The sequence below is a fragment of the Sebastes umbrosus genome, chromosome 19 (assembly GCF_015220745.1).
Source record: "Sebastes umbrosus isolate fSebUmb1 chromosome 19, fSebUmb1.pri, whole genome shotgun sequence".
In the NCBI taxonomy this organism is placed as follows: domain Eukaryota; kingdom Metazoa; phylum Chordata; class Actinopteri; order Perciformes; family Sebastidae; genus Sebastes; species Sebastes umbrosus.
The window spans coordinates 8,987,057-9,000,623 of record NC_051287.1 but is presented as its reverse complement, the minus strand read 5'-3'; the positions used below and the strand labels follow the sequence as shown (position 1 = coordinate 9,000,623).

General features: G+C 41.2%; 1 protein-coding gene across 2 annotated transcripts in view; it reads left to right on the top strand.

Moving 5' to 3' along the window:
* LOC119478336 (atrial natriuretic peptide receptor 2) overlaps positions 1 to 13,567 on the top strand; it is a 66,980-nt gene that overhangs the window by 43,092 nt on the left and 10,321 nt on the right. The window contains exons 13-15 of one of the 2 annotated variants that reach the window (XM_037753006.1): positions 123 to 282; positions 390 to 554; positions 6,301 to 6,469. In XM_037753006.1, the coding sequence (XP_037608934.1) occupies positions 123 to 282; positions 390 to 554; positions 6,301 to 6,469 (494 nt within the window). The remainder of the gene's footprint in view (positions 1 to 122; positions 283 to 389; positions 555 to 6,300; positions 6,470 to 13,567) is intronic. The other variant, XM_037753007.1, reaches the window with a different exon arrangement.

The window sequence follows — 13,567 nt, the reverse complement described above, 5'->3', positions numbered from 1 at the left end:
TTTCCATATGTCTTGATTGGTGTGTTTTCACGTATGATTTGCTGTGACGAAAAAAAAAAAAAAAATTAAGAGAGAGAGAGAGAACACCCCTTAATGCTTGACTTAACGCTCCTCTCCATCAGGGAATGAACTATCTCCACAACAGCTACATCGGCTGCCATGGAAATCTGAAGTCATCTAATTGCGTGGTGGACAGTCGATTTGTTTTGAAAATCACGGATTATGGCTTGGCCAGCTTCCGTTCGTCCTGCGAAAACGACGACTCGCACGCACTCTATGCAAGTAAGTGGAGTTCATGTACTCTGTCACGGCGCCGATTCTTTTCATTCACAAAAAAACATCAGCTCCTTGTTGTGTTGCAGACATTTTATGAGTGTTTCCGATTCTTGGTTCCCCAGAGAAGCTTTGGACGGCTCCCGAGCTGCTCATATACGACCGCCATCCTCCTGAAGGGACTCCGAAGGGTGACGTGTACAGTTTTGGCATCATACTGCAGGAAATCGCCCTGAGGAATGGACCTTTCTATGTGGACGGCATGGACCTCAGCCCCAAAGGTAAACACAACTGTGTTTTATGGGCCTCAGGGAGGCCAGCTGACCACTGGGTTCCTTTCAATCACGCATGCAGCAAACTAACACGCAAGACGTGAGCACAAAAGAAAAGTAAACGGAACGGATAAATCAGCACGAACATGTTTTGTGTCAGTTATTCACAGAAAAAAAAAAAAAACATATCTCTGTTACATTATAAAGCTTCTTTATAAGAAACTTTCTGTTTCTGAAGACTCGGACAAGGACAGAACAGACGGAAGTTCACATAATAGGAACTTCATTCATTGGCTTTTCACTGACATTTCAAAGGGGACCTTGGTAAGGTCAGACTACTATATCGCAGCCCTGCAGCTATGGACACAAACAACGAACACATGTTGACCAGATGTCAAAGGGAGGCATGTCAAACACATCTCATATCTGGGACAAGAAAATATGAGAAATAACCCAAACAAAGGAAAAGGAGTAATAAGAGTAAAATAAGTAAAAAAAAAAGACTATAAAATGTCAACGGAGGCAGCTTAAAGGGCGGGTTCATTATTATTATTATTTGTTTTTAGGTTTTTATATCACTCTGTAGCTTCCCAGCGGTGTTCCTTATGTATTTAAATCCGAACATTCACATTTTGGTCGAAGTACGTATGTTTTAGCGTCAGAATGCTGTTTCCAAGACTTTCTAAAAACTTGAATGTCAGTTTTTGAACCACGAAAAAGGCCAAAATGTGGCCTGCAACAGACTAGGTAAGGCTTGTTTTAGCCTAGCCGATTGCCGGAAATGCTGATCTACCCTATCCTCTATCAGAGGACTGAAGAGTCAGCATTCGATGACGGTGTAAAACAGTCGATAAAATAGGTTTTTCAAAAATTGTGAATCACCTCAACTACGAGAGGTCCTTGAGGATACAGTCATAAATAAGCACAAAAAATATCAGGCTGACGGGTCCAGTAGTATGCGAGATTAGCTGCGGACAGACAGACAGATGCACGCACACGACCGAACACATTCCCCCCCCTCCCCACCAGGGTTACGTCTTAAACAGAAACAGACTGATAAACAGTAGCTCATGAGAGCTAAAGGACTGGGTGCCAATATGACATAATTCTTATGAAAATGATATCTTTGGAAAACAGCCTTCCTGCTTTCTGAGAAATATTTTGCTTTGCAGCTTTCTCCCACTGGAAAACTCCTAACACAACACTCTTATCTTCTTGAGATAACTAAAACAAAAAAATGTGATCTTATATATGTGACCTGACGTAGGTTTCTGCATGATGACGTTCTACATACAGTATATATACGGTACATATATCCTTATCCATAGTCTGGGTGTATTACCTACAGTAACATAGATGACGCTCCCAGTTTGGAGAAGCAGACAGGCGTACCGGCATGGAAGCTAGTAGTAAAACTACTGCTTTTGTCAATGGATTCTAGTGGCTTTGAAGAAAGCGATATAACGGCTTCAGTTCCCAGTTAACGGCAGTATAACGGCTCAGTTGAAAATATTCTAAATATAGTATACACTTAAACCAGTATGGATTTTTTTTAGGTGGCTAACATACATTTTTCTGCTGCTCCCGTCTACAGCCGCTTTATCTTACCGTCAAACAGCCCTTTCCGACGGGGAACTGAAGCCGTGATATCGCTCTCTTCAATGCCACCAGACTCCATTGACAAAAACAGTAATTTTACCTCGCAGAACACAGGAGTATACATACAATCCCACTTCAAAAAATCCGAACCAACCCTTTCAGTTATTTCCAAACTTAGCACAGCTAACTTTGACTTTGACTTATTCATAACCTTATTGATTAGCTTACTTTGGCAACCTATGTCACTGCTTTCTGTGAACGGCTGAGAGGGCGCTTCCATTTGAAAACCTTTGGAGAAGTGAACAGATTGAGTCGACCTTTAAGCAGTTATTGTATGTTGATTTAAGATACTATTTATGTATTTTGACTGTAAACATTTTATTTACGTGTCCTATATTTAGCTAGATGAGATAAAAATGAATGAGATACAAAAAAAAACTAAACTAACTAAACACATCAGTATACAACAAGATAGATACGAGCCCAGAGCATCAACAGCCATAAGGCAGTCAACGTCAAGTCAGCGATGTGCAACAACAGGTTTCGTTTAAGGTAGATTGCAGAAGGACTATGTAATGCTTCGAAATAATAATGACTTTTTTTTAAGAGTAAAGAAAGCAAAGAGCATAGGAAGAGAAACAAAGCTGATCCCTAGGGGGGCTTACGAAAGCAACGCTGTCATCATAAAGAACGTTGCAGGTTTGAGATGGAAAGCAAAGCTGCTGATTCTTCGGGATTCTGGGTTGAAAAAAGTTACATTCACATTTTCAAATTAAAACAATCCTCACAAGCCCTTATGTAGATTGAAAGCACCGTCTGTCACTTTCATTATTCTCTTCTCCGTGGTTGCAAAGATATCCCATCCTAAAGCGATTTCAATGTAAGTGATGGGGGACAAAATCCACAGTAATATTTCTGCGGAAAAATGAATTCCAAATGTCAACCAACACTAATATGAGGCTTCAGCAGTTCAAATCAAATGAGTATCTTCCAAAATGATTTTTTGTTACTATCCCTCCTCTGCAGCTCAGCAATGGAAACACTCGTAACTTTGAAAAATATCCACTTGATTTGTGTGACTCAGACTGTTGAAACCTCGTAGTGACTTCAGATGAACTTTGGAATATATTTTTTACACAGAAATAAGTGGATTTTGTCCCTCATCACTTCCATTGAAATCACTCACAATAGAAAGGTTTCTGTCTATGACGAGTGTGGACAGTAGGAACAAGTGCAGCGACCACTGATGCTTTCCATGCACACTGAGCATGTGAGTGTTGTTTTAATACGGGCTTTACCAACAAGGCCGAGTGAAACCTTCATACCATTCATTTGTGTGCTAGATTGGTCGGTTGAGCATCAAAAGCATCAACAAAGGAAACTAGAAAAGTCCCTCTTCCCTCCCAAACAAAGAAAAGTTGAATCTCCGTTACACTCAAGATTGCGGCGAAGATGACAAAAACGGGGATTTAATCATCTCGTAACGTGCCTAACTTCAGTAGATCATAAGATATCGGGTATGAAATTAATCTGCAGATGTTACAGTTCAAAATGAGACCAAACTTTTCAATGGATGTCAGTTTTTGAACCACGAAAAAGGCCAAAATGTGGCCTTCAACAGACTAGGTAAGGCTTGTTTTAGCTTAGCCGATTGCCGTAAATGCTGATCTACCCTACCGGCCGGGTCAGAGGACTGAAGAGTCAGCAGTCGATGACGGTGTAAAACAGTCAATAAAATAGGTTTTTCAAAAATTGTGAATCTGCGCAATTACGAGAGGTCCTTGAGGATACAGTCATAAATAAGCACAAAAAATATCAGGCTGACGGGTCCAGTAATTGATTAGCTGCGGACAGACAGACAGATGCACGCACACGACCGAACACATTTCCCCCCCTCCCCACCAGGGTTACGTCTTAAACAGAAACAGACTGATAAACAGTAGCTCATGAGAGCTAAAGGACTGGGTGCCAATATGACATAATTCTTATGAAAATGATATCTTTGGAAAACAGCCTTCCTGCTTTCTGAGAAATATTTTGCTTTGCAGCTTTCTCCCACTGGAAAACTCCTAACACAACACTCTTATCTTCTTGAGATAACTAAAACAAAAAAATGTGATCTTAATCCCGGCTGACACTTTGGCTCTTCAGCTTCCTGCACACATGTTGCTGTTTGACCGGTTTCTTCACCAGCATCTACTTTGTACCTCCACCGCTGCTGGTTCTGCTTACTAGTGACAGCAGGAAAAAGTTTTAACTTCTAAAGCAATGCGAGATCAGGAGTTCAAACCCTCCCAGGGCACTTCCTCTATATGCGATGACTTTGATTAGTCTTTTATTCACAGTCACGCTCGATGCTGATTGTACAAGTGCCTGATAATTATCCATTAACAAGCTGAGAGCAGCGCTAGCCTGCACCTGTTCTCTCATGCCTGAATATGTAATTTTGTGGTTTAAAAATTACTTTTCATGAAGATACTAATAACAGAATGGAGAGGATGTGGAGGAATCATTTTGGGAAGGATGTCTCTTACAAACTTTTTTAATTGATATGATTAATGCGTCAAAGGGGAGAAATCTGCAATGCTGAATATATTAACGCTCATCCAGCAGAAACACAGAACTTTCAAAAGAATATCAATATCCTGAAAATAGTACTGTAGGTTTGAAAGTTAACTGTGTTCAGCTGTCACTAAATTATTAGTTAAATACAAGATCACTAAATGTTTTCAGCTGCAGTAGTTGTGTAAATGTAGAAAATTGAGGCTTGAGTTCACGTTCACATGAGAGGAAATTGTGTTAGTGTAAACTATCAGAAAGAGCTTAGAATACAAAAGAACATCATAAAGAAACCTACATAAAATGAAAACAAACCCAAAATATCACCAAAAAAAAGATAAGATGTGATAAAATCGGATGGAAAGTGTTTTTTTATTACACTTTGATATGATGGAACCTGCTTCTGTTTCTTCTACTGTAGACAAAGCATGTATGATATGCTGCCTCTCGCCACTACAGGTGGTCACTGATCAAATAAGAAATAATCAATAAAAAGAGCAGGGGTGTTGGAGGTCGCTGTAACGCAACAGATGGGGGCTGTTAAAACAGATTGATCTATTAAAAGAACAAGAGAAACCACAAATACCACCTTGGAATGAGGCAATAAAATACCCTAATGTATCAGTTATTATATTTAGTGTTACGTAATCAGTATCATTTATTGTTATTACTTGATTTATTATATCTCTTGAATATATTCTTACAATTGTAGATAAAGGACATTTTATTTTCACATTTCAGAAATTCCTTTAAGCACTTTAATTAAAATAGGATAGTCGCTGTCTGGACTGCTTGTGTGCATCACTCGCAAACAAAACGTGACACAGGAAAACTGATGCACTCTTACAGGAGCCCATCGCTGTTATCTTTTTATCAGCTAAGAGAAACAGCTTTTAATAAATTTTGCAGATAATCCAAAGTGTTTTAAAGGCTTTCACGAGGGGAATTTTCTTAAACTTTAAAGAGGATCTGCATATTATGTGTAAAAAACTGCTTTTTCTGCTCAAAATTGGCTCCTCTGAATTCTCTTGGCCTTCATTAATGGTGATAAAATAGGCTAAAGGTGATAAAATAGGCAAGACTCCGAGGTTTATTATGTCAGCTGGTGTACTAAGTATAAATAGCAGAAGACTGGCTAACCGTCGCCCCATTTCCTGCCTCTCGTGGTGGTTGCGCTAGCATTAGCAAGCCCGATAAACGGGCAACACACACGCTCGATGATAACAGCGCTGTATGCAGAGTGTCATGTTAAGTGTGATAAACAGCAGGGCTATGACTCCCCCACAGATATACAGACACACACACACATACACCCTGGAGAGCCTCTCATAGGAGAACTGCTAGCTCAGCTACAACACAGGAACCCCCACGCTGGGCCGGCCCGAGACTTTTAGGGGCCTTATTATGCAGGATTTGGTTTTGGGGCCCTGAACCAACTTGTGTATTGTAAATACAGTATTTGTCTATTACCCCCTAATCCTATGCATGGTCCTTCCCAGGGCCTTTCTGGTCAATGCATGAATGAAATGTGAAATGAGTCCGATGGCTATAACAGCCTGCTCTAATCACAACACACTCTCTGTTCTCTCCGGCGCAGAGATCGTGCAGAAGGTGAGGAACGGTCAGAAGCCGTACTTTCGGCCGACGACAGACAACAAATGCCACTCGGAGGAGCTGACCATCCTGATGGACGGCTGCTGGGCCGAGGACCCCGCAGAGAGGCCCGACTTCGGCCACATCAAGATCTACATGGCCAAACTCAACAAGTGAGACCCACACTTCACTTGTTTTTATTTACCCAGTCTCATAGTGCTTTTCCTTAAAGAGTCATCAAAAGCGACCTCAGAAATCAAGACATATCTTTATAATAAGAGAGCAAAGTGAGGGCATTTTTTTTGTTATTTGGGTAAACTGGCCGTTTATGTGACAGAATTAAATTATACCAAAAGACCAGGAGCTGGAAGCACTCTTGATTAATTTAAAGTTCTCTACACTTCTATTCTTTTTTCCAAAGTGGAGATAATTTGACAAATTGAATTAGAGTCTGTTCTTTCTCAGACTATCAGTATCTATCTGCCAACTCAACACGTGAACACCGCGTTGAGAACACCGCTGTCCGTCTGACTGCCGTGCAAGTTGATAAGTTTAAGAGATTCAAAAAGACCAACGGGAAAAAGAATCATGTTCTGGAAATCGCCGTGGCAATTTTAGATAAAAGGCCGTTTGTAATTCCTGACAGGCAGCTCTTGACAGGAAGTGCTCTTTGCTGCCTATCCATCTCTTGAGTGGGTGTGTGTGTGTGTGTTTGTGTAAGAAAGGGGAGTGTGTGAGTCTGTGTTTCTGGTATTGTTTTCAATGATCCCATGAATCATTCATATGCATATTTTGGTTCTGAATTGTATGTCGACCGACGCAGGAAGGGAGGCACACGTGTTTTCCCTCGAGTAGGGCTGCTCTCACAGCAAGAGTTACTGTATGAAGCATCCCTGATGAGACAAAGTGACACCAGTGCAAACACACAAAAACACACATGGAAATGCACAATTTATAACACACTTTACATTTGAACTAGAGGTTTGTAGCAGCTGTTTGGGAAAATGTAATATATTTGTACTAAGGCTGTCAATCGGATAAAATATTTAATCGCGATTAATCGCAAATTAATCGCACATTTTTTTCTGTTCAAAATGTATCTTAAAGGGAAATTTATCAAGTATTTAATACTGGTTAAATATGGTGCCGAACTGTGAAGAAATGTGTGTAAAATTGGGCGTAAAGATATCTGGCAAATTTCAATTTGATGTAACAATGCAGCCATAATAAAGTTGAAAAAGTGAAATATATACGATATGTGTAGCATTGCCATACGTACGTTTCCACATACGGAAAAAAAAGGGTTCTTTCTTCAGCTCCAAAGGGTATATTTAAGGGTAAAATCCGGGTTGAGGAGGTTAAGCAGAGGGCCTGAGAGAATACGACCAGTCGACCTTCCTGTCCTGAGAGTTGTGACGTACAGATCAAAACACTGGTCACGGTCAATTACACTGAATGGCAACTTGGAGCTTTCTACTCCTAACATGGTCATGTTGTGCGGTATCTAGCTTAACTTAAGATGTAATTATACTTGACTAGGTCAGTGCTGATTTTCACTTGTTGACACTGGACAAATGTGTCACACGTGATACAGTCTAGGTTGTGCTTTAATTCTACACATTTATTGTGTTTGCATTCTTCAATTCAGTTTGTGATATTGAGCGATGACGGGAAGGTTTTCCACGTCTTGCTGCTGAACAGGACACTCTTGCAGCGCAATCAATAGCCAAAGCAATCATGTTGACATTCTTTCATTCACTATAATAGAGAGTGGCAATCGCAGAGAGCAGGAGCAAGAGGATATGGAGATGGCTTTGCGAGATGTGTGTTATTGAAAAGAAGAAAATCCCCTTGCCTGACGTTGTCGTCACCATCAACAATTTCCACTGGCATCGGACACTTGTAGGAGAAAAACACAAGCAGCCCAAGCTGACAATCAGTATCTATGCTGTAGCCTGTTAGCTCCTATAAACCCAGCTTTAGCCATGTATGATCACAGATTGCCCAGGTATCACAAAAAATACAGCTAATACACCAACGATGCTTCCAGTCTGTCTCTCACGCCAGCTGGAACTGCTTATGCAATATTATTATTATTCATTAATTTAAAGGAGAACTTGCTGTTGTCTTAAAGGGCCCTCTACAATCAGCACAGATAATACTCGGCTGTGTTTAGCCAGAGCGTCAGAGCGGAGAGAGAGTTTTAAGTGTGCTTGAAACAAATAATCCATCACAGGGAGGATTTCATTCATTGCCTTCATTGTTTAAGTGCATCACCGTCACCTCCTTGTCGATGAGTTCAAGGCCTCTCTCGTGTGCGAGATTTGAGAGTTGGATGCGACGGACCGTTACATTCATGAGCTACGTTGTTGTGAAATCAAATCCATACGTTGCATTTCTTTGTGCAATGTTGTGTTGTATAAAGACTGCTGAGCCGTGAACCTCAAGGACGAACAATATTCAAGAGGATGCTGTGAACTGTCGTGTTTCTGCATTAAAAGGTTGCGGTTCTCAGTTGACTCGTGGATGCCAGACCATCTTTTCACTTCACCAGCGAGGAAGAGTTTTCAAACCACACAAATCGCAAAAGCTGCGACCCTTTAAAGACGGAATGAGCGTGACAGCTGCACAGAACTACAAATGCACTTGTGTTGATTTGGTGGAGTAGGGATCTAAAAACAGGTGGTTTGGAAGAGGCTCTATAAACAGACCTGTGTGTGGTTGGTGTGTTTTTCCTCGCCGCCTGCCTGACCCTCTCTTCTGTTAGCTCTGTAAGTCAGTGCAGGATGAGCCCGGTGATGTATAGCTTTCCATTTGTAGCGGCTCGGAGTAGAGAGCTCTCTATGATTGACATCCTCAGCAGCACTCAAGGATGCTATTGACAGCCGCCTGCAAAGCACCTCCTCGCGTGTCTGAAGCCCCTTCGCCACCGAGGCCTGTGCGTTAATGCTCTGTTTGCCGGTTATTTTCATTAGGTAAATGTATGTTGTTGACATGACCTGATGGATGGGCTGTTATTTTTGGTGTGTGTGTGTGTGTGTGTGTGTGTGTGAGAGCTTGGGCTTGAAGGGCGCGGTAACAAGAGGGGTGTTCAGCAGTAAACGGTTCGGTTTAACCCGCACAGGGAGCTGACACTTCGCTCGCCATGAATAGCTGCACATCAAGTCTCTCACTGCACTTTCTATTTATTTCACTTTGTGTTGAGCAATGAGATGTTATGTCATAAAATACTTTCATTCTCAACTGTGTTTTTTACTGAAACGACTGGCACATCAGTCCACAGATTTGGGGAAAATGTAACTTCCTGAATGTTTAGCCGCTTTGTAAACAAGAAAGCACTCAGCGAGCGCGCTTCCCTCCGCCAGCGCTGCTCAGCCCTCTACATTTGTTTTATAAATAGTAGAAAATGTTTTTAATTTTTAATCAGCGTCTGGATCCAGATCGGCATCAAAATATGCAGAGACAAACATGCGGACTGGCTGGTGACGGACATGATTCCCTGAAACTACGTAAATCCTGGTTGGGAAAGTTACAGCTTTGTACAAATAACTCAGACTCATGAGATGTTTTTGAAATGATCTAAACAAGGTGCTGTCGGGTCGTCTCCAGGTGAAATGCCACCAGATTGTGCAGGATCACTCAGATTTCTTATGTACCTGTGTCATCTATGTTTGGTTGCAATTGCACAATGTGTTCAAGAGTTATAGCAGTTTAATTCAGTCAGGATTATTCTAATAATTTCATAGGAAGTTTCCTGGAAAGGAAAGTATAATTTGGTACAAACTTCAGGGAAAATAGAGTCACAGGTCAGAGACGTTAACGAGACAGTTTAGCTAGTTGTGTTGCGTTTAAAGGAGCTGTTTAAATCCAGAGAAATTTCCTTAAAATAACTGCTTCATTTATACGTAAATAATGACAGTAAATCATCATTTATTATTGGAAACTTTATTCTTCATATTTGTTGAAATATTTGCTCGTCTGTAGACAAATTTCTACATGTTCAGGTGACCTGCTGTGCACTGACTAAAAGACTCGCCAGGGTTTATGGACAATATTTATCATTGTTCTCTGTTGTTAATTGATTTCCAATAATAAATATATACATACATTTTCATAAAGCAAGCATATTTGCCCACTCCCATGTTGATAAGAGTATTAAATACAAATCTCCCTTTAAGGTACATTTTGTACAGTTAAAGAAATGTGCTATTAATTTGCGATTAATCACGATTAACTATGGACAATCATGCGATTAATTGCGATTAAATATTTTAATGACAGACCCAGTTATGTAACATTTTTAAGAATATTGGTTGAAATTGGTTGGAGGATTTATGAAAGATTTAAGGTTCTTTCAGACAGCAAGCGGTTACAGCTGCAAATTTCACCCTGTTGGTGTTGTGTATTTTGACGTGATAGCAGTAGACTAACTCCACCGCCGTGGCTACCGACATCCTCCGACTACATGGCTTAATAGAGCGGATTGTAGCTTGAAGTAGAGGGAATGGTTAGTAACACGATTAATATAACAAGTTTACCTACTTAACATTGTTTATCAAACTTTGAATCTGATGTTAATACTTTCATTCACTGCTGGTGAAGATGTGCACAATCCAGGATATTCATACCAGTAAAATTAGCCTCTCTATCGCGTTCCTCTGTGTGGTTTCTGTGGTTGTCATGGTTACACGGCGAGCCACAGCGGCACCAATCATCATCAACTCAGAGACGTGAGCAGCAAATAACCAATGCGAGGTAAAAAAGCAACAACTGCCCTCCCTCTCCTTGCCACTGACCTCGGTGTCATGGACATACGGTGGCGGTATTGACACCAAAAAATGTATTAGCTGTTCCCTTGGTTCCTTTTCCACAACATCTCAGTGAAAACAGTCGAGCTTTTATAATGTTCTTCTATCAACAGATAAACAAACGGTAAACAAATGACTTATGTGATCCATCTGAGAGATGTTTTTCCGCACTAAAAGGATTAACAGGATTAAATCACTTGCTGTAATGATTATTTTCTGGCTTCTCGTCTCTTTTAGCATCACGCTCGCTCAGCTTGGAGACAGTTGTCAGTTTTCACCGTCACCAGCAGTTTGGATGAATGGTGGGAAAAATACGGACGTCTGTGATTTTGCGGTGCAGTAAACAGTGCGTGGCCTGTGTGACTGAGCTCGGCGCGTCGATACTCATCACTGTCTTTCATGTCTCCCTCTGATGTTTTTCTCCTTTAAACTTAAACAACACGTGGGTGTGTGTAGGATCCGTGACCCACAAGGAACGTGGCAGGAAGCCAGGCATTGATGCTTTGAGCCGCCGCGCTGGTGTGGATGACTCACCTTCTTGCTCCGTCGGACTAAATGCGTGTTGTACATGCGTGTGTGTGTGTGTGTGTAAGCACATGAATGTAGAAATCTCCCGAGGCACACACATTATACAATACATGTGTTATGTAATTATGAAATATATGTGAAATGCGCAGCAGTAGAGACGTAAATAGAGAGCTTTCACAGAATGTTCGGAGCGTCTGTTTTTCCTCCGTGTTGGAACAACAGCTGCTGTGTGCTCATATGCGAGAGATACTGTATACAAACAAAACTGCCGCAGTCGTAGTGGAACAGTAATGTGCATTTCTGGTGTTTTTTGTGATTTACCACTGCACAGAAAGAGTTTGTTTTTTGAAAGTGGTTGCCAATGGTCACAGGTGGGAGGAGAGACAGCTACAGCACTCAAAGACTCTGTGAGGCCACTGAATGATTCGATTTTTACCTCAATCATCTACACTGCTATTTAGCCCCTGAACTCAACCAAGTATACACATTAAGGTCAGTTTACTTTACAGTAGTAGGATGTCTTCTGCTGGTCTGGAGGAGCTTTGTCAAGTCTGAGAAAATAATCCTGATGATGTCATCATCACTGTTATCTCAGCTTGGGCTAGGAAACTAAAAATGTCTTAACAGAAAGCTGCGTAACAAACTGGGCATTTACCAGACAGCGAAGGTCTAACAAAAACATGCTGTTGTTGCATTATGGGAAATCTGGGATCTAGAGAGTTTGGCCCATATTAGGGACTAAAAAAGAGGATGTCTCAGCCTCCGCTGCTTCAAATTTCTTTTCTTTTTACCAACTTTTATGGAACAGCAACATTAAATCACTGGAATAGCCATTAAATTCCATATATGTCATGTTAATAACACCTCCTGGCTGACTGGAACGTCCCCCGCCTCGCTCAAGTGTGCTGGTTCCATCAGTTGGACGCCAACTGCTGCTGATGACTCCATCAGTAGTTTTAAATGTGGGGACAAGTGGGACAAGGGTTTCCACAAGGGTCAATCCTTAGACTTGTCCTCTTTTGACATTGAGAAGGTTTGACATTAACAATATAAACAGTGTTTTTATTGTTTTTATTATGTTTTCGGGTTGCCCCTACGTACGTCTGGACCATTCTTGTGAACGTTAATATGTCAAGAACACCTAGAGGGAATTTCTTCAAATTTGGCACAAACGTCCACTTGGGCTCAAGGATGAACTGATTAGATTTTGGTGGTCAGAGGTGTCAAAGGTCAAGGTCACTGTGACCTCACGTCCGTCGCATTCTCGTGAGCGCGATAGCTCAGGAACACCATGAAGGAATTTCTTCAAATTTGCCTCAAACGTGGTTTTTAGATGAAACAGGCGGACACACTGCACTGCAGGCTGCAGAGTGTGTTTACCGCTGTGACCACCAGCAGCCCTCGTCCCATGCCGTGTTGCTTTTTCATATGTCAGTGGACTAATTTGCCAAATCTTCGTAGGTCTTTAGACCGCGGTGGAAACACAGACAACAGTCAACTGAAGAAACCTTTTAGTTCCTTGAAAAGTAGTTCCTTGGACTAAAATTCGGGAACTTTTGATGGAAACCCGGCTTTGGACTTAAGGATGAACTGATTCGATTTTTGTGGTCAAAGGTCCTCACAAAAAAAACTCACAAAACACGTTTTTGAACTTATAACTCAAGAATTCATATGCTAATTATGACAATTCGACAGAAATGTCTAAAAGACTAAAATTCTGAAGTGATTCCATTTTGGACAGACATGGGAGTTGTAAAGACGTTTTTCTCTCACTGACCTGGGGTCTCATTTATAACCGTTGCGTACGCACAAAACGGGGCCTGAAATGTGCGTACGCCACTTCCCACGCGATAGTTGTGATCTATAAAAACAAACTTGACGGGAGAATGTGCGCACCGGTACGGAAACTTTGACCCGTGCGTACGCACATTATGG